Raw genomic sequence first — 22,972 nt, forward strand, 5'->3', positions numbered from 1 at the left:
CATGAATTTCAGGTGGGTTTTCCCATTCCCACAAGAATGCCATTGGAGTTGTGATAGGCGTTGTTCTGAACCTGTAGATCACTTTGGGTGGTGTCGTCATCGTGGGATATTAAGTCTTACAGTCTATGAACACAGGATGCCTGTCCACTTACTTAGATCTTCTATGATTTCTTTCAGCAACATATTGTAGTTTTCAGTCTATGAATCTTTCACCTCCATGGTTTAACTCATTCTCGGGTATTTTATTCTTTTTGATGCTACTGTAAATGGTATTGTTTTCTTAATTTCCTTTTTGGATTGTTCATAGTTAGTGTGTAGAAATGCAACCGCTTTTTGTGTGTTGACTTTGTATTCTGCACCTTTACTGAATTCGTCTTTTAGTTCCAACCATTTTTTTTTTCTTTTTGGTGGTGGAATCCTTAGAGTTTTCTACATATAAGATCCTATCATCTAAGAACAGAAATAACTTTATGTCTTCCTTTCCAACTTGATACCTTTTTTTTTTCTTGCCTGATTGCTCTGGTTAAGACTTCTGGCGCCATGTTGAATGGAAGTGGCAGAGGCAGCCATCCTTGTCTGCTGCCTGATCTTAGGGAGAAAGTTTTCAATCTCCCCCCGTTGAGTATGATGGTAGCTATGAGTTTTCATATATGGCTTTTATCAGGTTGAGGAAGTGCCCTTCTATCCTAGTTTACTGAGTGGTTTTATCATGAAAAGCTGTCGGGGTTTGTCAGTTGCTTTTTTGCATCTATTGAGATGATCATGTGAGTTTTTCTTCTGTGTCCTATTTATGTCATATATTACATCGATTGGTTTTCATATGTTGAATCACCCTTGCATCGCTGGGATAAATCCCTCTTGGTCATGTATATAATCCTTCGGACATACTGTTAGATTCAGTTTACTGAAATTTTGTTGAGGATCTTTGCATATATGTTTGTAAGGGATAATATTCTGTAATTTTCTTTCCTTGTGGTGTATTTGTCTGGCTTTGCATATCAGTATTGTTTTATATACAGTGTCCAGGGTTTTAGTAATACTTTGCAGGAAGAATAGAGAAAAGTATTTCTACTCCATGTTTCCACAAGGGGAAGTCCCATAGCTGCTTTTAAAGGCAAGGTTCTATTTATTTCTGAAGTTTCTGCTGACCGTTCACACCAGCTCTATGTTCTGGGACGGCTCTGAATTACTATCCTCGTAAAACCTCTTTCTTATCGTGCAGTTTTTCTGGCGTAAAATGAAGTCATATACATATTTCCTGTGCGTTTCACCTCTTAGGAGAAGTCAGAGGATCCATTCTGTAGCTCGAGTTCATGTCTCTGATCTGTACCTTGATCACCATGGATACTTCCGATCCAACTTCAACCACTTTTTTTAGCAGAAGTTACTGAGTTACTATTGTGTGCCAAGGAGTCGGGGGTGAAGTAAGACAGTGCCAGCGACCTGAGAGCTCCCACCCCACAAAGGAGACAGACAGGAGGGCAGCGAAGTGGGCAGGGAGTGGACCCGGGAAGGATGCAGGGGAAGAACATCTCTGTGCTTTCACGGCTCAGGGGTGGAGAGGGACCTGCCTCCTCAGAGAGGCGAGCGGGCTGCTTGCTTGCTCCCCTGGGACGGGACTCGGCATCTGGATGGTGGGCGGTCACAGAGCTCAGTGCCTTCCCAGAGCGTCGGACACACAGATGCTGCTTTTGTCCTGCTCCTTCCCGGGGCCTCCCTTCCCACCTTCAGGCTTCCGAGAGCTCCGGGGACAAGAGGAGCTGTTAACCCGACCGTGATCGTGTCCTTCGGCTACATCTGGAGGTTGGAGAAAACATGAAGGATGTGAAGCGTTCCCTGAGGGCGATGGGACGTTAGAATTCATAGAGTGGAAAACCTTCAAATCTTAGAGACCAGTGTTCTCACAGAATTTGGACTGGCTCATTTCAGGGGATCTGTAGAGTTGGGGCTGAAGGAACAAGGGAAGCAGAAGGGGATCGTCCAGGGTCGCCAGTCGGGCCGTTGTGATGGTTGCTTCATCGCGACCAAAGGAAACGTCTGTTGACGCAGTGAAAGTGCTCTGTGTGGCGCCTTCGAGTGCCCGGCTTCCTGGTGCCCTGCCGGCTGGTGTGTTTGCCCTGTGTGCCCTGACGTACAGAATTAGTCTTAGGTTCTTATTTTACTCTCCTGTGGACCCGATAGGTTTGATCAGTAACCGTGTGGTTTTCCTTCGGTGAGACCCATATAAGATCAAAGTGTCGCACAAACTCCCCACGTAAAGCGTCACTTTAGAAATATCACTTGATGGGACTTCCCTGGTGGTCCAGTGGTTAAGACTTTGAGCTCCCACTGCAGGGGGTGTGGGTTCAATCCCTGGTCAGGGAACTAAGTTCCCACATGCCATGTGGTGTGGCCAAAAAAAAAAGAAATATCACTTGATATTTACTATAAATTGCAAATTGCTATCCTAAAAAAGGTTAACTCTTCATTTGTCAAAATAAAAGAACAAAGTCTTATCTTTCGACGGCCCTGGTTTATATTTTGTATTCCCACGCTTACTAGTTTGAAAACTTTATCATCTACCAGGATTGTGTATATTTAAGGTGGATACGCTTCACTTGCAGATGACCAGTCCCTTGAGGGTGGGTTGGTTTCTTGTTCTCTGGTTAGTCACTCGAGCTGGACGGGGGTGTCAGGAAGGCTTTGGGAAGTGATATTCAGCAAAGTGACCCTCGAGTTCACGTTAAGTGCCGCTTTGTGTCCTGCAGGAGGGGCTTCGGACCTTGTGCGTTGCCTACAAAAGGCTCATCCAGGAAGAATATGAAGGCATCTATAAGCTGCTGCAGGCCGCCAAAGTGGCGCTTCACGATCGGGAAAGGAAATTAGCAGAAGCCTATGAGCAGATAGAGAAAGACCTTATCCTGCTCGGTGCTACGGCCGTGGAGGATCGGTAAAGGCTCGCCGCGCTCGTCTTCAGAAATAATAATGTTGCAGCGGGATCGCAGGGGCTACAGGGGCGCTTCGGGCGGAGCCCCACAGCCGGCGTCGGCCGCACCCGGTGAACGCGTTCAACGCGTCAGGACCGGGCAGGCCACTTGGTTGCCTGGGGTAATAGCACAGGGGGTCAGGCTGCGCTATTGTGATGTTTGACTTTCCACGAATAAAAGGCCCCCAGAAGAAACCAGAAATGGTCAGCATTTTCACACCATATTCTGAATAGTCAAGCTACAAGGCGATGCTATTCAATTATTCTTTAGAATGGAATCAATAACTAATCTGTTCCTCAGTTTGTCACTAGTTCTTCCCAAATACAAATGTAAACATGTTGGATCTTAACATTCTCAGCGGTCTTGTCATCACTCATTGAAGGAATTTAAAATAATGAAGTAGAATATTGCAAAAACTGACAATAATAGCTGGTAGAATTCCTGGGTCCTTGGAGGAACTGGGGAGAAGGGAAGGCTCTTAAGGGTGGAGGGATCCTTGCCTGCACAGCCGAGGACCCTCATGGGGGTCCTGGGAGCTGATGCACCCGGAGGGAGCTGGCACCTCAGGACATTGAGAGTAGATCCCCGGGGATGGGGTGGAGGGGAGGGGTTGAAGTGATGATATTTGATTACAAATTATTTCTTTGATGAAATTATTTCAAATTATTTCTGGCAACATCTTTGCAAACCACTCTGGGCCTCGGTTTCCTTTTTGCAAAAAAGGATGAAATGAGAGATGTTTTTTTCTGCCTCTAGAATAGTATGATTATATCATCTCCAGACTTGACCTAGGAAGTTTATCCCAGAATCTAACCAGATGGTTCCAGTCAGAATCCGGATCCTTTCCTTGCCTTTCACTCAGCACTGGACACAAACACATCACTGACACACATCTATCAAAAACTAAGACTCTAAAATCTAGAAAACACAGCAGGCCCCCAAGTGAGGCAGACGTGGTTTTGATGCCAGACTTCCACGGATGGCAAGACAGCCTGACCAAGGTCAAGAGGGCCGTTTATCCTCAGACATGTGTCGTGGCCTCTGCAAGCTGTGGGTTTTCTACACGTAGACCAGGATCCTAACACCGTCCTCATCCTGTAAGGTTCTGGCAAAGACAAAACGTCTCGGGCGAGTGCTTCCCGCGGCATCTGATGCGGGGCGAGCCTGCGAGGCCGTCAGCCCGTCCCAGAGCCGTGCCTGGCATTTCACGTTCTTTAGGGGAACCTGGGCTCCGATTTGATACGTGGCAAAATTAGAACAGTTTATGCACAATGAAAAGGTCGTGAGTGTCACCTCTTTTCCAGGTCCCGTTTTTCCCTGGTTAAGACTTTTTTGGTTGGTGGTTATGACGGGCCTTCTTATAATAGCGTAAAATCCTCTCTAAGTAGCAAGTCCCACCAGGCAGAAAACTGTGTGCTCGGCAACTGTTACTCGTACAAGATGCCGTTTTGTTTCTTAATATTTTATCCCTGTGGATTTTGTGGTATTAGGAAGTGTTTTGTTGTAAAAAGTTAATACTGTAACCAGCCTCGGGTCCTTTACGGTAAATCACGAGCCAGCACGGCCGTGCTTTTTAATTTGGGGGCAAAAAACTGAAACAGTTCGGTAGATCACAAGTTCTTGGAATTCTGCACTTGGTTTGCTGTGTCCACGCTGACGGGTGCGTGTTGTCCCCCGCCCCCCGCCCCCCAGGCTGCAGGAGAAGGCGGCCGACACCATCGAGGCCCTGCAGAAGGCGGGCATTAAGGTGTGGGTGCTCACGGGTGACAAGATGGAGACGGCGGCCGCCGCCTGCTACGCCTGCAGGCTCTTCCGCAGGAACACGCAGCTGCTCGAGGTGACCACCAAGAGGCTGGAGGAGCAGAGCCTGCACGACGTGCTCTGCGAGCTGAGCAAGACCGTCCTGCACTGCAGCGCCAGCCTGACCCGGGACAGCTTCTCAGGGTAGGCGGGACGTTTGCAGAGGACTGGGCAAGCTCCGCGGGCAGGGCCGTGGCCTCAGCTCCCTCTGTGCGGACGTGGTCCTGTCCTCTGGCCTCTAACAGCATCCCGTGGTCGGGACCATGACCAGAGCTGTTTCTCTTTAGCAGCTGTGACATACATGCCTTTTTGCATCAGAGCGGGGTGTGTGTGTGTGGTGTGTGTGTGTGTGTGCGCGTGCATGGGGTGATTCCCGTCTGCTTCTACGACACTTGCGGGCTGCATCGTGGATTCCTCAGGGCATCTACCAGAGCAGGAGGGAGACGTGAATAATTCATGGTCGTTTGTCGATTAAGACAGAACAGTGTACGCCCGACAGTTGTTTTTTCCAAGAATGTTCACCAGTTTATTCACATTTTATCCATGCTGTCCTTGCTGGTTTTAGATGTATCATCTAAGATTAGATTTCATTTGAATCATTTCAAGTTTTCATTAATTTAGGTAAAGCAAAGACAGCTCTCTAATCATACGTGGATTTAAAATTATTCATTTATAAATAGTACAGCAGCATTTCCCTTTGCCCTATCTGCAGAATTCCTTTTGGGGATTAGAGATATTCCTTGTAATTTTGAAACCCAGCAAAGAGAAATTACGACCACGTTCTTTCCAAGTCAGGTCACCCGGGCAGAGTCGCACGGAGGTATTAGTTGTAACAATAAAGGCTGTGGTTGGCTGAGGTGGCCAGGCAGTTCGGGAATGAAGGCCGATCTCTTCGATAGCGGGATAAATGCTCTCCTTCTGTTGTCAAGAAGTACCGGAACACGCCCAGGAGTCCACAGTTGCGACCGTTGTTTGCTTTGCCTCAGTGAAATGAGAAAGTTTAATTCACACACAATTTTAAAGTGTAATCAAAGGCCTTACAGCCACTAATCTAGAGACTGTATTATTACTGACAAAACAAGAAAAACCATTTTCTTAATCCTGAATGTGTAGCATCTATAGATAACCCCAAAAAGTACATAGTCTTCTCAAATCTCTGGATTTAGTTATTGAGTAATTTCTCTGGTTTGTATGATCTAACAGACTCTCAGCCGATGTGCAGGACTACGGTTTAATTATTGATGGTGCCGCGCTGTCCTTGATAATGAAGCCGCATGAGGACGGGAGCTCCAGCAACTACCGAGAGCTCTTCCTGGACATCTGCCGGAACTGCAGCGCCGTGCTCTGCTGCCGGATGGCGCCCCTGCAGAAGGCCCAGGTCCGCCGCCCACCAGGAACCAGCTAGGGATCCCCGGGGGAAGGGGTTACGTAGTGAGAGCCGTTCATGAGCCCTTACAGCCTCTGGGGGTTTTTTTAAATCTAGCAAAGCACCTCCTTTTAAAAATGGAAGCAAAAATGATAGAAATTGAAACGTGAGACTTAACTCTGCTCGCTGTGATTAGTAAGCGTTGATGGAATCAGATGGATGGTCCTTCCGGGTGCAGAGATCAAGGGAGATGCTCGTCCCGTCTCTCACGTAAACAGAGCTGTATCAAGGAGGTAGAGCCGTCTGTAAGAGTCTGTACGGAAGCCGGGACGGAGGCAGCTGCAGTCGAGCACCTACTGTGTGCCGATTGCTGAGGCAGGTGCGAACCCACCGACCCTCACGGTAACCCTTGAGGCGAGGGGGGCTGTGCTAATTTTAGGAATGAAGTACCTAAGACAGAAAATCGGGAGAACCTGCCTGGCGGGATGATTTGGAAAGTGGCCGTCCGAATCGGCTTCCGCTCTGTCGGACTCCGAACTCACGTTCTGCCCATTGCACCACACTCTTGTGGAAACACCACCTGACGTGTGTTTTTTCCTTAATGTTTTTTTTTTTTTTTTTGTCTGCGTTGGGTCTTCGTTGCTGCACATGGGCTTTCTCTAGTTGCAGTGAGCGGGGGCTACTCTTCGTTGCAGTGCGTGGGCTTCTCGTTGCAGAGCACAGGCTCTAGGCACGCGGACTTCAGTAGTTGTGGCTCTAGAGCACAGGCGCATGGACTTCAGTAGTTGTGGCTCTAGAGCACAGGCTCAGTAGTTGTGGCACATGGGCTCAGTAGTTGTGGCTCTCGAGCTCTGGAGCACGGGCTCAGTAGTTATGGCGCACGGGCTTAGTTGCTCTGCGGCGCGTGGGATCTTCCTGGACCAGGGCTCGAACCCGTGTCCCCTGCATTGGCAGGTGGATTCTTAACCACTGCGCCACCAGGGAAGCCCCCTGTTGTGTGTTTTTAAATATTTTTGAAAGCATATGGGATACGAACGTGAGCATCTGTGCCTTTCTGGTGTTGGTAAACCTAAAACGGTCCCAATTCTGTAAACCACATTTTAGATAAGGGAGATCAGTTTCTCTTGAGTTGCTCACGAAAGAAACTGTCAGCTTCTCAGACTGACCTAGCGCTTAAGGTGAAATACGGAACACCACGTGCAAAGGGGTCATTTTTCGCGTCCTTGCATGCGTGCTACACTGATCTGCCACGTGACAGTGTCACTAAGCATGAAACACGTAAAGCATCGCCCTGGGGTGATTCTCAGTGAAGAAAAGCAGACTCAGGCGTTCGTGTACATTCTGTTTGGGATACACATGGTTTCATTCCCGACTGTCCCTCTTAAGTGTGTGACTGTGTGTAAACCTTGTACAGTGACGTCCGGAACAGAACTAAGGATGTCGTTTGGTCTTCACATGTTACTTGGTATTTCTTTTAGGTTCTTAAGTGACTTTTGCAAACTTTTATACCAATTAGTGTCTCAGTCTTGAAACAAGAAGGCAATCCACACATTTTTTCCTCATCTTTTCAGTCTTACATCGTGGAACCTTATACTTAGGCACATAAATAGGAAAAAAGACTGTAAAGAAGCAGACTAAAAATTTGGAAATTACTCATTGCCTTGAGTTGTCAGACTTGGTTTTGCACACATGACAAATTTGAAAAGTAAATGAGCAGCTTATTTTAAAAAATAGATGCTTGAAACCAGATAGCTTGGAATAGCAGTATCTTCTAACGGAATGCAGCGTTCACACTCCCCCCCCCGTATATTTAAATCTGTTTCCCCCACGTTTACATAAGGAGTTGAGCAGCCCCTGCAAATGACTTCCTGGATTTCACTCTCTGTCCTGTCTGCCCACCAGCCTGCTCAGCTCATCTTACTACAGTCATTTCTTAGCTGCTTTTGCTGAAGTGTGTTTCACTTGCGACGTCAAAAAGATTTTATCCTAAGTGGATAAAATAGACTGCATATAATAAATAATTCACTTTAAGTACATAGTTGTTTCATTTTTCCTTGACTAACTTGACATCTTTGTCGTTTCTGCCTAGTTAGTGAATGACCTTTGCAAAAATAAAACAGAGACGATAAAATCTGCACTTACTTCTTTTCCAGATTGTTAAATTAATCAAATTTTCAAAAGAGCACCCTATCACTTTAGCGATTGGTGACGGCGCAAATGACGTCAGCATGATCCTAGAGGCCCACGTGGGCATAGGTAAGCCCCTCGGTTCTGCTTCCCTGCGCCTCTTGGTAACCCGGGTTTATCACGCAGCTGGACGAGAAAGGACACAGCCAAGGCAGGGCCATAGAATTTAGACACACGTTCAAGGACACTGTCTGTGACACAGAGCGTCCGTGACTGGAAATCCGACAGTCACGGTTCAGCCTCTCCCCATTTTGCCTGTGTCCGTGTCCACCTGCGTGGTGTTGAGAAAGGCTTTACTCAGCACGTTTGCTCCCTTCTTGTAGGCATCATTGGGAAAGAAGGTCGCCAGGCTGCAAGGAACAGTGACTATGCGATACCGAAATTTAAGCATTTAAAGAAGATGCTACTTGTTCATGGGCACTTTTACTATATTCGAATATCTGAGCTTGTGCAGTACTTCTTTTATAAGGTAGGAAGGCTTTCGTTTCCCCTCTCACCGTCTCAGAGCGTGTGATCGATGGCTCGTCTGTCACGATGCCCCGAGGCTACAGGGGTGATTTGTCCATGGATAGAAGTGACTGTCAGAAAGGAGGGGGTAATCGTAGGACCACGGGAGCAAACGCCCAGCTCTCTTCGCAGTCTCAGAACTGAATGTGGGACCAGTGAGATAAGGGCTTAAAACGCTTGAGGAAGGGGCATTCTTTTATAGTTCCTTGAAGTAGTTTCTCCTTCTTTAATGCGGTTGCATTCTTTCCTGTCTGTACTGACACCGACGTTGCCGCCTCATTTCTCTGCCACAAGCTTCCCTTGAGTCTGTCTGATCTCAGGGTGACCAGAATGGTCCCGTGTGCACTGTGGGGGCCCCTGAGATGAGCAAGGAGTTTTAGAGCCATTGCCCGTCTTGCTGGAGAATGTGGGGCACTTTGCCCAGGTAGAGTGTGTCACGTGGCCAAGCTCTGTGACGGGATAGAAAAGTGACGTCTCTTACAATGTGCCCTTGATTAACATGCGTGTGACTTGTCTTTCAGAATGTCTGCTTCATTTTCCCTCAGTTTTTGTACCAGTTCTTCTGTGGGTTTTCACAACAGGTGAGTCCTGTTGCCTGAGGTCGAGCTCACCTGAGCCTTATCCCTCTTCCCCGCATGTGTCTGTGGTGGGCGGAGGGTGGACGGCAGGGCATGCAGGCCAGATGACCCCCCCGTTCCGTCGCTGATCTTCTTTCATCTAAAGCAGCCAGGACCGGGGAAAATCTAAGCTTGGAGGTGGCGATCAGAATTGCAAACTTTTATGCAACTTTCCGTTGTTGCAGGTTTGGAATGGCAGGACCAGGTGGGTCCGCCGTGATTTTAATCCAGACTAGTCGACGTCCTGACACTTTGAAAAATGCCCTGTCCTTCTGTATCTGTAGGAAAATGGCCCTGTGTGCATTTTATAACGCTCGTGCCTGTGGCCCTTTGTAAATGGAAACTACACGTGCATATTGAAACGAATCATCCGAAAGTCTTGTCGAGATGCCCGGGTGCTGTTTTCACGTGGCTTTTCGGTCCCGCAGACCCTGTACGACACTGCCTACCTGACTCTCTACAACATCAGCTTCACCTCCCTCCCCATCCTGCTGCACAGCCTGACGGAGCAGCACGTCGCCATGGACACGCTCAAGAGGGATCCTGCCCTCTACAGGTACCTCGAGCAGGCAGCCGCTGTAGGCAAGGAGAAGGACCGGGCAGCCCTGCCGCGAATCCGGATAATACTTGGTTGAAGTACTTAAAAGCCAGACGATTCAGTGTCAGCTGACACACTCGCTTCCACAGCAGATTCTTCAAGCAGGAAGCCATGTGGTTTAAGTGAATATACTCCAGACAGAGGATTTGTGTTGCGTTTGAAATGTACACGTTAAGCCAGTTTGTATTTTACCGTGGTTTTCGATGGTTATGAAAGGACTTGGGGTGAGAGTTTCTATCCCCTTGTGACCCCAGTAAGTTTATGGCCTAAATGATCCTCGCAGGTCCAAATAGGTTCCGTTCCGTGAGAAAAGAGAAAAGTTAACATATCTGATCTCAGGGTGCTCTGTTCTGCTAAAAAGTATTCTTAATAACAAGGAAACGATTTTTCTGCTATTTCAGAACTGCTCCCCAGGATCATTGGCCGATTCAATGTGTCACTTTATTGTGGCTTTGTAAATTAAACGTGTTCTTTTCAGAACATTTTAGATGCACATGTGGTTGTAAGAAATAGGAGAGAGATTCTGTGAGGTTTTGTCCCATTTCCCCAGTGGTAACGTCTGACAGACCACCCTGCAGAACCGCAGGACAAGGTCACAAGCGGGGCACCGACGCGACACGCCCAGCCGTCTTCCTGTCGTGTGCTCACGTGTGTATGCACTAAATTCTGTGCCGGCTTTGCCCATGTGTGAGTCCTGTGCCCGCACAGTCAAGACACCTCACCAGCCCCACGGCCTACATCAGAATCATTAGCCGTTAAACGGGGTCTTGAAGCGTTGGGGTCCAAAATAATCCCTGTAGGTGATAAAAAAAAAAGCAAGCTCTGCGTTTGTCACGTGCATTTAATGATACAGGAGTAAGTCTAAGAGAATAGGGAACCCACACCATTTTAGACACACACCCGGAGGGAATCCTGCAGCTTCTCTGTCTTATTGAACTAAACTGACAGGTGTAGGAAGCCCTGTCGTGAAATGCGCAGCCTGGTCCAGGAAGCCCGCGGTCTTGGCGTTTGGATGCCAGCGTGTCCCTGTGTCCTGTGTCCTTCCTTTCGGAAGCAGAGGTGTGAGCGCTGGCATCTTTCTTCCTCTAGTGATGTCACAGTCCATTTTTGAGAAATAAAATATTCAAACAGAGATTGTTCAGGAATATCCGTATGTAGTAAAATGCAAAGTCTGGAGAGCATTTTGCTTTTGCTCCCAGGAAGCTCAAACTTAGTGTCTGTTGGTCCTTCCCACTGTATCAGCTGGGGACGTCGCCCCTCACACCTCAGCGTGTTTGCTCCCTTCTCACTGTGCTTTGACCGTGCTGGTTTTGGTTACTACAGCTTTGTGCTACAAGCTGTCCCAGGGCCTTTCTGGGACCAGGTGTGGTGTTGAGTGAAGTGACAGGCGGTGTGGCCAGAGGAGCCGCAGAGCATCAAGTGTGGCTCGGGGGCGTGGCCAGTCGTGAGGCCCACCTGGCATCCCACAGGCTCCGTGCCTTCAGAGCGTGTGCCGGCCAGTCGAGGGGTGGAGATGGGGGTCTGGCCGCGGCGTGGACAGGCTGTGTGGGGTGACCCCAGGCGGGAGACCAGGAATCCCGTGCTCGCGGCCGGGCTTCTCCAGGACCCGCTCTTCGGGGCTTGGCTGAGCGGGTGTCGGTAGGGGCCCCGCCCCCTCCGAGGGCCCTCCTTCTCCTGTCCCTGCAGCTCTGCCACCTCGGGACTCTCCGTGAGTCAGGGGCCCCCGGACGAGGACGGCGGCCGCAGGGCCGGTGGACACAGTGGGGGCTGAGTGGGCGCGTGTGCCCGGACGCGCTCACAGGTTCCCACCCTTTGCCTCCCCCAGAGACATCGCCAAGAATGCTCTCCTCTGCTGGCGGGTGTTCATTTACTGGACGTTCTTAGGCGTGTTCGATGCTCTGGTGTTTTTCTTCGGTGCTTACTTCATGTTTGAAAACACAACCGTGACCAGCAACGGACAGGTTAGTACGGAACTGGGTCGTGTCATCGTGGCTCCGGGATTCTTTGGGGATAGAGCTTGAATCCAGCACGATCCCGGGTCAGCGCAGTCTCAGCACAGCCCGTGGGGACCGTGTCTGGGTGTCTGCTCCCCAGCTGGATGGAAGGGACATGATGGCAGAGTTCTGCCGACTGTAGGGACACCCTTCCTGAGCGGTTCCAGGCTTTAGTTCTGTAGCTTACTCACCGTTAGCTATATATCTAGTGGTTCGATTTGATCGTTGAGACGTGGCTTATTAAATATGGGAAATAATTTAGTATTTAACCCATTTTAGTGTTTGTTCACATCCTTAAGTATCTGTTTACTTCGCAACAAGTAGATTTACACTTTCCTGGTAGACGTTCAGCGCTCTGGTTTTTTGCATAATTTCTAGGGGTTGTTTTATTTGTATCTTGCTTTTTTCTTTTTGCCATGGCTTCCTTCCCACTCTCAGATAGTGACCACCAACACACACATGGTAAGAAATCTGTGGGTGCGTCCTTTGTGTTTTTGGAGTGCGTTACAAATAAAATATTTCTCGAAAATATTTTCCAACGTGACTCCCTTTGTGTGCTTTGTCGGTAGAAATGCTGTTAGTTGCTGCCCCACGTCTGTAGGACTGGGGTCGTCCCAGAAACCTGTGTGTCCACTCGGGTCACTGTTGCTGAGGTTACTCCCTGTATTTCCACGTTGGGGACCACCAGCGGGGTCAGTGATGTTTCTAAGTGGACTTGATCTGTTTGGACCTCCCTTGACCTAAGTAAGTAGGAAGACACACAAGCATGTGAGGCTGGAGGGGATGCTGCTTTGACCGTGGCCAACCTCCAGCCCCGTCTGCTTCTGGAGAATATGAGAGGCCCGGGGCCCGGCGCCCTGCTTCTGACCTGATGCCCCAGGGTCCACGTAAAGAAGGGGAGCTTGTGAACAGAGGTTTACTGCATGTCCTGTTTGATGGGACACCTCTCTGCCCGTTTGTCCCTCCACGTAGCTGGCCTGAAGTTCAGAGTCTTGCTGTGTGTTGGCCCATCAGTTTCTTTTTTCTTGTGACTGCAGGGTACAGTCATCTCTCGTTATAACTGAAACCAATTTTTCCTAAATTGATCTTGAGGATTTTTCAAAGTCTTATTGCACTTTTCTAAAATCTTCACATTTTTCAAGAATTTACACTTCGTCTTAGTTGTAGTAGAATAGCTCCCGGGTGCCACGAGGCCATAACGTATCAGTAGTTGAGTCGAGCTGTCTTAGCGTTTGCTCTGATGCATCTTTAGTGAGATTCCCTTGCGGGCCCAGCTTTAAGTGAGCACCTCACATGTACCTTAAAGAGCTCAGACTCTGCGTCCCGGGCATCCGTGGTCCCAGGATCCAGGCAGTGAGTCGCTTCTGCAGGCGTCACCCTCGCTCACCAGTCGCTCCTTCAGTCAGACAGTTTCACGGTGTTAAGGCCGAGCAAGTGGAAGTTCAGGCAGATGAATACTGTACGAGGTCAGGGAATTAGAGCTCAAACCCAGGGTATGTGTTTTAGACCACGCAGAATTGCTTGACACTCACATCACGTGGTGACATGGTTGGCCCTGCTCTGCAAGCCCACGAGAGGGCGGGTGTGAGCAGGGAGGGGCCATGCACCCTGGACACAGGTGCTGGTCGCCCGAGGGGCCCCAGATGCAGGCCTGGGGGGCCTTCCCGGCACGAGGCTGGGCCACATCTCCTCCTGCCGCTGCTGTGGTCAGAGCTGCAGGCCCGGGTGCCTTGAGGCCCTTCCCGTGAGCCAAGGGCTTCTGCCGTTTCCTGTTTCTCTGCTACTCGCTCCTGAGGGCGCCCTGAGCCACCATGGAACCCGGATCCCAGCGTCTAGAAGGGGTCTTTCCCGTGAGACGGTCACGTACCATCCCTTCCCCGCCTGCCACCTCTGCGCCTTTGCTCAGCTGTTATGGGACAAAAGGGTTGGTTAGAATCTGGAACGATGACAGGAAGGGAGAGCGAGGTAGAAAGAACGCCAGTGGGCTGGGGCCCTGTGCTCACGGGCCAGGAGCTCTGAGGCCCCCGTGGGAACGGAGTCAGCACAGGCCACGCACATCCTGTCACGTGAGAAGCTCCTGAGATGCACGGTGATGTCAGGAAGCAGCGTGTGCCACAGTCGTACCAAGTGAGGTGCTGGACCTGGGCGTTGGTCCACAGCTGTGCCTTGGGTCACTGGCGCCCGGGGGACGATAAACAACCCGCAGACGTAGAGGCGTGAGAGCAAGGCCAGCGCTAAGCGGAGGGACACCTGCGGGGACCCAGGGTAGACCTTTATCACCAGGAGGACAGGAGCCCCAGGGCCACGCGTGGCGAGTGCGCCCCGTCGATGGTCTGACTCTAGACCCCCGCGGTACCTCGGGGCCTCCGCACAGAGCCTTCTCGCTCTGGATCACTGAGTCTTAAATTCTTGTTTGTTTGTCAGGTAAGGGGGTTGCATCCCTTACGAAACCAAAAATGATACTGTAGGTTGGTTCTGTAGCAATTCAGACAAAGCAGCAAGCAGAGCTGTAAGTCCAGGGCAGCCTCAGGGGGCTGCTGATGTCCTTGGCCTTGGGCAGCAGGTGGTTTGGTGAGGATAGCGGTCATCTCTGTCCTCTTCCAAGGAGGACGGACGTGTCTTCTTGGTGGGACATTTTAGCTGCCCTGTTCTAGTGATGGTCGGGAGGTGACCCCTAAAGACCTAAATCATTCTGTAGGCATGTTCGTGGATCTGTTGAGAACAATTGAATCATTGATAACTTTTGAAAAAGAGAAATTCACTTGTGGAGCGTTTTCCGCACAGACGTCAAGAGCTGTATTATTTCTCAAGTAAGAATATAAGACAATGATTATTTTATTGTTGAACTGTGGGATATTTCTAGGTGAACGCTTGAAAGTTTGGGGTGCGTTGTAATAGAAGCCAGTAAATATCTAGAGAGCTGGAACGTGAGCTGTCCCCAGCGGGCTGAGGACGAGAACACCAGCCTCTCAGCAGAGGTTCCCAGTCAGCACGTGAAGCGAATGTCGTAGATGTTCCTTGTGAGTGCGATCTTGAGAAAACACAAGACATGTTTGTCGTGGGATATTTTTACATGCAAAAATTAAACTGCTCTAGGCTTTAGAGCTTCTGTGAGCAGTAAGATTTCCTACAAGGTAGTCCTGAGGAAGAGGAGAGAGGGCGGAGTGGGAGAAGGAATTAAACTCGGACCTGGTTGCGGGGGAGGTGGGAGACCTCCTACTGAATCCTCTCCTCTGAGCGAGGCCCAGAAGTTCACGACGTTCTCCGCGGAGACACGTGTTACTTTAGGAAATCAGCCCTGGGGCTTCCTGGGGGCTGAGGAACTGATATCACTCGGGAAAAAGGCCGTCCCTCAGGACACCCCTTTGAGAAAGGGGATTGGAGCCCCAGTGAATCACCCCCAAAGTCCATAGAAATAATGGCCAACAAATTCAATAATACATTGAGTATCAGCTGGACCCGAGGGCTCCCTTAAATAAGGAACCCCAGAGGAGCTTACGGAGGTGTTACCGTGATCGCCTCCCAGTGAGCTGCGATAGCTGGCGGAGGGCACAGGTGAAGGTGGGCAGGTGTGCAGCCTTGCCCAGGTTCCAACCCAAATGCCCGAATGTGATTCAAGGTACTTGTGCTTTACTGCTGTTTGCCTGTAAAAACCACACCCTGTGTTTCGCTGGGCTGGGCGTGGATCCCAGATCCACCAGAATCCACCGAATCCTAGGAATCTCGGCAGTGCCTCGGGAAGCACCGTCCTGCCCCTCTCGGGAAGAGATGCGAAGCCATTTGAGTGACTGAAACTTTGTCCCCGATTGCGATGCTGCTGGAGATGCCCTGTCACTCTGCCACTCGTAGTCCACACCCACATTTGCTGTTATCTAACAGTTTTGTAAAAGATCCCTGAATCCCTGTCAGGCAGGGGCGGCAAACACAAAGGCTGTGAGGGCTTCTGCCCTTGCAGCTGAGCTGGCGGTGCCCGCGGGGTTCAGAGCCGCCCCCTCCCTGCACCTTCACCTCTTGCTTTTGGCTAAAAACGGTAGCTTCCAATGAAAAGGAAGCGGGCGCTGCGTCCTCCTGCACCTGCTGGCCACTGCCGAGCTGCAGCCCACCTCAGAGGTAAAATTTCCTGCCCCCGACATTAAGCATTGAAGAGAGAGCCCTGTTTTTGAGGGTTTCCCAGCCTGGGCACTGTTGCCGGTGAGGCCAGGAGTTCTTGGTTGTAGGGCTGCCCCGCTGCAGATAGCAGACCCCTGGCCTCTGCCTCCTGGATGCCAGGAGGGGATGCCCCCTCCCCCGAAATGTCCCCAGACACTGCAGGTGCCCCCCACCTCGGGGACAGAATCGCCTCCAGGGAGGGCCACTGTGGCTGTGGATCTGAGCCCAGCTTTGATCACGCCGATGGAGCGAAGAATAAAGTGATGAGGGTCCTTAAGTCTGTTCCCTGCAAAAGTCCTGGCGCTTCGGGTTTTCTCCTAGAATTCTGCAAGTAGGTTCTTGCCTCGGTAAACACCTCACAAGGCCTGCAGCCCACATGCTCGCCTGAAGTGAGTCGCGTGTAGGGATGTTCCTTTGGTTGAAAACTAACCACGCGGGAAAGCAGTTTTTATTCCGGCTGGTAATGCTTTGTTTTCTCGTAAAGAAGAACTAGGAGCGTTTTCTGAGAGGCCCAGCTCGCAGAATCCGACAAACCAGAAATGGGTCGGCTCTTAGGCGGTGTAGAAATCTCAGGGAAGATAACTCTTGTAAAATAACACGTCCAAGAGGCTGGTTTGTCCCCGGGAGGAAGACTCTGAAGTGGCTGGTGTTTCCTTTTGCTTGTGTCTGTGTCTGTGGGTGAGAAACGTGTTGTCCCCTGGTCGGACGTGTGTGCTCCCCGCTGGCCGAGCCCACATCCCGCCGGGGCCTCGTCCGGGGGCCGCTGCGTGTCCGAGGTTCTGGCCGCGGACCTGCCCCGGGCCCTTGTGCAGCTCTGTCGTGTCTCCCCTCCTCCGTTTCCATGACTCCCACGGGGCCGCATCCTGGTGATGCCGCCCGCAGGGGACAAGGCTGTAGCTCTCACCGCTCCCAGGACGATGGCAGCAGTGGTTTGCCTTCCGAGCCGACAGGTGTTTGAGCTGAAAAGAGACTAGACACGCGCTCTAGCGAGCGTGGGCTGGGCCGCCGGGTAAAGGTCTCGTCCGCATGAAACACGAGCGGGAGAGCGGGGTCGGCCCCCTGCGGACCGTGACTCTAGCTCGCAGGCGTGTCCTGTCGTCCGCGTGAAACGCGAGCTGGGGGAGCGGGGTCGGCCCCTGCGGACCGTGACTCTAGCTCGCAGGCGTGTCCTGCTCTGGTTTGTAAGCAGGGCCGCCGTGTGCGGGAGCAGCGAGGGGGCCACACTGGGGGCGGCCGTGCAGGAAGGACGGGGCACCCAGCGGGAACCACCACCCGCCCCGGCGATGCAGCGGGATCCGGGGCCTAGCGAGCCGGGCTCGGCCGGCCTCCCTCCCACGTTTTGGCGACATCGCGGGGTCTCCACGTGTCTGGGGCTGGAAGTGTCAGGCGGGGCCGTGGGAGGTGCTCTCTGCCCCTCGTGCGGAGTGCGAAGGAGGAGAATCCGTACTAGTGGGAGACGACGTGGACTCTTGTCTCCACAGGTATTTGGGAACTGGACCTTCGGGACGCTGGTTTTCACGGTGATGGTGTTTACGGTCACCCTGAAGGTACATCCCCTGACCTGACGTGCTTCCTCCGGGCACAGTCAGCCCTCCTAGTGAGTCGTGACCCTGACCCTAATGTTGCCGGGGTCTTCTCCCCACCACCAACTTGGCCCCGGCCTCGAGGCGCAAAGGTCGGAATTGCACAGAAGGTGCTGGAGGGAAGGAGCCTATTCTGTGGGAAGGGATGGGTATTAGACTTCTTTTAAATGGCCATCTGCCCCACCCCTAGTAGAAGCAAAATCCATCTTAATTGGAACAAATTAATGTACCGTGGAAAATTTAGCTCTTTTTCGAGTCAGGTCGGATTCTTCCTGGAATCTCATTATGAAGGTCCCAAATCCTACCAGCCTGAGTCTTGGAAAACCCCAGAGCAACGTCCCGGGTGGAGCTATGACCAGCGCCTTGAGCCGTCGCCCGGGTCGCCCTGTGGGAGCATCTCCCTGGGATCCAGGCAGACTTACTGGCAATGTTGAGACTCGGAGGCCGTGGGGAACCCTTTCTCTCCATTGGAACCTAAAGTGTGTTTTCCCCAAACAGGTTTATGTAGGCATTTGGGCTAAAATTAAGGCTGTTTCCATTCTCTTCCCGCTTCCTTCCCCCGCTGTCAGGGCTCCCAGGGCCACGCCCAGGTAACACCACCGTCAATCACCTTTTCCCTCTTTCAGCTGGCGCTGGACACACACTACTGGACTTGGATAAACCACTTTGTGATCTGGGGGTCGCTGCTGTTCTACGTCGTCTTTTCCCTCCTCTGGGGAGGAATTATCTGGTATGGAGTTGATAATTATAGAATCATCATTATGTTACTGGCCCCGCAGGGGACGAGGCGGGTGTGGTCCCTGCTCCTTTCCGCCAGGTTCTCAGTGGGGGAGACAATCTGCATCACATGTGTGACAGGGGAGGAACAGACCGGACACTACAGCAAGGGACCTATTTCAGATCAAAGGTTGGGGAAGGCCTCTCCAGAAAAGCTGTTATTTAAGCGGAAACCTGGGAGGAAAGCACTGTCATCACCGTGGTGGGTGCGCCCGGGGAGCTGGCCTGGGCCGAGGCAGTCGGACCCCAGCCAGAGCCCTTCCTAAGGAAGGGAGCCCCACGTGCAAACACCTTGGGGAGGGGCCCGGCAGGGGAAGGAAGGTCCAGCCTGCCGGCCACGTAGGACCTAGACCCCAGCCTGCCGCCATCGAGGACTTTAAGTAGAGGAGCATCAGAGTCCGACTGCACTTTTAGGAAGGTCGCCGTGGCTGCTGTGTTGAAAGTGAACTTGGGAGTGGAACACAAACAAGGCAACTGGTCTAGAGACCATTGCAGTACAGCGGTCAGTCCTGACGGGGGCAGCAAGTGTCTGCCTTTGCCGGCGCTGTTCCCTCCGCCCAGACGTCCTTGCTCACTAGCCTGCCTGGGGAGCGCCTGTTCATCTTTCGAAACCCGGCGGCCCATCAACCTCATCCACTCTTCCCTCGAGTCACCTCCCAGGCGGGCATTTCCACCTGGTCCCCCAAGCAGCTGTTCCTCCCCCTGTCACAGCGCATGCCGGATTTACCTGTAATTCTCCCGTTTACGTTTCCACCTCCCGCATAAGATGGAGAATTTCCTGAGCAGGGCTGGGACTGGGGGGAGGCAAGTGAGGCCCGGGACCACAGCCTGGCCGAATGGGAGGCCAGAAGCAGTGTCCCCTCCACCTGGCGTCCCCAGTGCTGACCTCGGCTCCCGGGAGGGGCAGGCGGCCCCTGAAATGGGGGAGAGGCTTCCCCGGTCCATCAGGTCCCCACGTGGAGGTTGCTGAGCTGACATCCACCCAATGACCCGCTCTCTTTCTGACCCCCGAGTGGCCAGATCCATGCGTTGCACATTCTTGGAGACCAGGAAATCCAGGAAGACCAGACCAGCTTTTGGTGGGTTTCCAGCAGCCCTGCCCCAGGCCACAGATCCCTGCGGTTCTAGCGAGCTCTCCAGAGCGGCTGTGTAAATGGGAGGCTCCCCCGAAAACTCCCAGGCCAGCTCCTGGGCCTTGGGGCTTCAGAGCCGAGAAGCGGTGTGACTCAAGTTTAGCATCATCACTGCCCCTTTCCAGAGGCTTTTGTGATCCACCTGGCAGGAGAGTCATTTCATTCTTTGTATTTTTATGGAAATTAAAAAAATATATTATGGCATAATTTTTTTTTTTTTTTTTTTTTTTTTTTTGCGGTACGCGGGCCTCTCACTGTTGTGGCCTCTCCCGTTGCGGAGAACAGGCTCCGGACGCGCAGGCTCAGCGGCCGTGGCTCACGGGCGCAGCCGCTCCGCGGCACGTGGGATCTTCCCGGACCGGGGCACGAACCCGCGTCCCCTGCATCGGCAGGCGGACTCTCAGCCACTGCGCCACCAGGGAAGCCCCTATGGCATAAATTTTTAAGTATTTAATCATTCTGCTGACGCGGGCAGATACGAACGCGTGAAGATATGCATGCTTGCTTATCTTCTCCATATTAATAGCTATTGCGCAGATATGATTCTAAGGTACAAAAAATATCACCTACTTCATCTTTTAAAATCTTTCTCGCTGTTCTGAAACTGAACTTTGGGGACTTGTTTTCCCCTTTGGGATGACTTCATAGAATTCCTCTCCTTTTCCCATGGGTTAACACGCAGCGTTACAGGGAGAGGTCACAGCCCAGTGTTTCTGGGGTTAGTCCCCGCAGGCAGGCTAGGTGGCTTGTCCAGTGACTGTCGTGACAAAAGTGAAAACTCCCAGAACACATGGGCTCTTCGTGCAGGTGGAGAAAACAGACCAGGATTTCGGTGTTTCTCCTGCCATCGTGTTACGTTTCTCCTTTCCCTCGACGCTGCAGGCCGTTCCTCAGTTATCAAAGGATGTACTATGTGTTCATACACATGCTGTCCAGCGGCCCCGCCTGGCTGGCCATCGTCCTGCTCGTCGCCGTCAGCCTCCTTCCCGACGTCCTCAAGAAAGTGCTGTGCAGGCAGCTGTGGCCCAGCGCCACCGAGAGAGTCCAGGTACCGCCCCGGGCGCCGTGGGGCAGCCCTTAGAAAGGGGTGCAGGAAAGGTTTGGGTTTGGAAATGCGGTCAGTCCACCGTTACTAACGAATTCCATGATGACACGTGGTTTTACGCCTGAACCTAGACGACCAGTGGTTAGACTTGAGTGGCTAGTCCCTGAACTAAGAAAAAGATTAAGAGAAAAAGATGAAGCCAATACAAAAGGCAAATTGGTTTTTGTACATTTTTAAAAGTTTTTTCAACTAATCATTACCTTGAAGGTAAAATTGCATTATTTTTAGGGATGGTGGATTTGGCTCAAAGTTTAGCATTTATTTTGGAAAATTCTGGTTATGAGTAGTTCGGGCTGTTGTTTTCCACATTCCCAAATGGAAGCCAACAAGCTGAATTCTGGATCCAGGAAAGATGAGAGATACGAAGGATGCCGGGACCGGCATCAGACACAGGTGGTACTCAGAGCTTCCCAAGAGCGCTCTGGCCCTCCCCGGGGTTCCTGGGGAGGGGGTGTCCCCCGTCCCCTTACCCCTGTGACCCCCCGCTACCCTCTCACCCCTGTGACTTGCCCTTGGTGGTGCAGGCCTCAGGAGGAGGAGGAAGGATGCTAGTGAGAGGGCAGAGGCCACAGCAGGGCCCGTTGCTGCAGGACGCTTGTCTCACCTGTAGCAAGGTGCTTGTGCAGGTGAAGGGGGCGGGGCATGCAGGTGGGGAGGGACAGGAGGGAGGGTGACAACAGGAGAGAGCGAGTGGCACGTCCTGGGGCCGAGTCACTGGGAAGCCCAGGGGCCCCGTGGTCTCAGTCCCCAAGTGCTGTTAGCCGGCTTTAGGGCGGAAAGCAGGTGGACCTCCAGGGGCTGGAGCCGCAGTCACGGTGCTTGCCCCTGCTCCCCTCCCAGCAGGTGACGGGTCGGGTGGGCAAAGCCTTCAGGTTCCTGGTGCTGGTTTAAAATGCTGAGCGCAGTGCCCCAGCCCTGGGGATTCTGCTGGGCTTGCATAGTCGGTGCCCAGACGAACGCAGGAGGGGTTAGTGCAGGTCCACGTCTGACAACTTCATTACGAGTTGCGCAGTCGTCCAGGGCTGTTCCCAGGCGGGACACAGGCGGGAGTGCTAGGGGAGGGATCCCGCCCGCCTGGGCTGGGCCGGGCCGGGCCGGGCCACGGGGCCGGTGTGGCCTGGTTTCCAGTGGCTGCAGGGACGTCCGGAGGCTGCCGCCCGTCTCACTGGACTCACCGCCTTTTCTTGTCTCTTCCCTTCTTCGTTCCTTTCGTCTTCCGGCCTCTTTGCCCAAATAACCACCTTGTTTAACGATGTGCATGGCCTCCTGACCTCTGACCTCTGACCTCTGGGACCGGCAGACTAGGAACCAGTGCCTTTCTGTCGAGCAGCCCACCGTCTTTATGCTTTCTCAGACTTCCAGCAGTCTGACTTTCTAACGGAACAAGGTGACGCTTTTCTGTCTTTTTGCATGCTTGGGACTCAGTCGCAGGACCGCACAGGGTTGACGGTTAAGCTCGGAGCCGCACTCGCAGGCCCGCCCCAGGCAGCACCGGGCCGCTGGCGTCGGGGACGCAGGGTGCCGGGCGCCTGCCGTCCGCGCCACTGACCGGTGCCTGCACGTGTCCCTGGGGAGCGTCAGAGCCCGCGCTGCAGGCGGGACTGAGGGCCTCCGGAGAGACCAGACTCAGGCCATGGCACCGGGCTGCAGAGAAAGCCAGGACAGACGTGTCTGGGGTCAACTTTTTTACCAAAGTCCCTCTTAACTTTTTTAAAAAGTCTGATCATTTTTAGAAAAAGGCGCTGACCTTGCCTTAAAGGGCCGTAGCGCCCCTCTCTCAGGCACATAGAGCCATTCACACGGCATTCTGTGGCCGCCGCCCAGGATCGAAGGCGTTTGTTCCAGAGGCAAGGCTTCGGGGACACGGCGTGTCTGTTTTCAGTCGTTTGTGTACCTGGTGCCTCGTTTCTGTGTGCTCCGAACCAGGCACACTTTGAAGATCTGTGTTTGGTGTTACTGAGGCAGCTTGCTTAATGGGAAAATGCCTAAAGCAAAAACAAAAACAAAAAGGCTTTTTCTTCTCTAATAACTGTGCATATGCTACACAGCTTTAGCACTGCTTTTTAACTAGCAGGATGGTACAATTTTTAAGTTCAAGTAATTATTGGCGATCGAAATTTTTTTAATCTGATGCCATCAGAATTTGTTAGAGTAAGTTACATCATTTCATCTTGCTGTTCACACACTTGA

The 22,972-nt window shown here is 52.0% G+C and overlaps 1 protein-coding gene across 4 annotated transcripts in view; it reads left to right on the top strand.

Moving 5' to 3' along the window:
• ATP11A (ATPase phospholipid transporting 11A) overlaps window positions 1-22,972 on the top strand; it is a 115,947-nt gene that overhangs the window by 87,426 nt on the left and 5,549 nt on the right. For 3 of the 4 annotated variants that reach the window (XM_032610929.1, XM_032610930.1, XM_032610931.1), the window contains exons 18-28: window positions 2,748-2,929; window positions 4,659-4,910; window positions 5,970-6,144; window positions 8,286-8,388; window positions 8,643-8,788; window positions 9,348-9,407; window positions 9,872-9,999; window positions 11,867-12,002; window positions 17,666-17,731; window positions 18,394-18,497; window positions 20,485-20,725. In XM_032610929.1, coding sequence (XP_032466820.1) covers window positions 2,748-2,929; window positions 4,659-4,910; window positions 5,970-6,144; window positions 8,286-8,388; window positions 8,643-8,788; window positions 9,348-9,407; window positions 9,872-9,999; window positions 11,867-12,002; window positions 17,666-17,731; window positions 18,394-18,497; window positions 20,485-20,725 — 1,593 coding nt within the window. The remainder of the gene's footprint in view (window positions 1-2,747; window positions 2,930-4,658; window positions 4,911-5,969; window positions 6,145-8,285; window positions 8,389-8,642; window positions 8,789-9,347; window positions 9,408-9,871; window positions 10,000-11,866; window positions 12,003-17,665; window positions 17,732-18,393; window positions 18,498-20,484; window positions 20,726-22,972) is intronic. The other variant, XM_032610932.1, reaches the window with a different exon arrangement.

This window comes from Phocoena sinus, chromosome 18, assembly GCF_008692025.1.
Source record: "Phocoena sinus isolate mPhoSin1 chromosome 18, mPhoSin1.pri, whole genome shotgun sequence".
In the NCBI taxonomy this organism is placed as follows: domain Eukaryota; kingdom Metazoa; phylum Chordata; class Mammalia; order Artiodactyla; family Phocoenidae; genus Phocoena; species Phocoena sinus.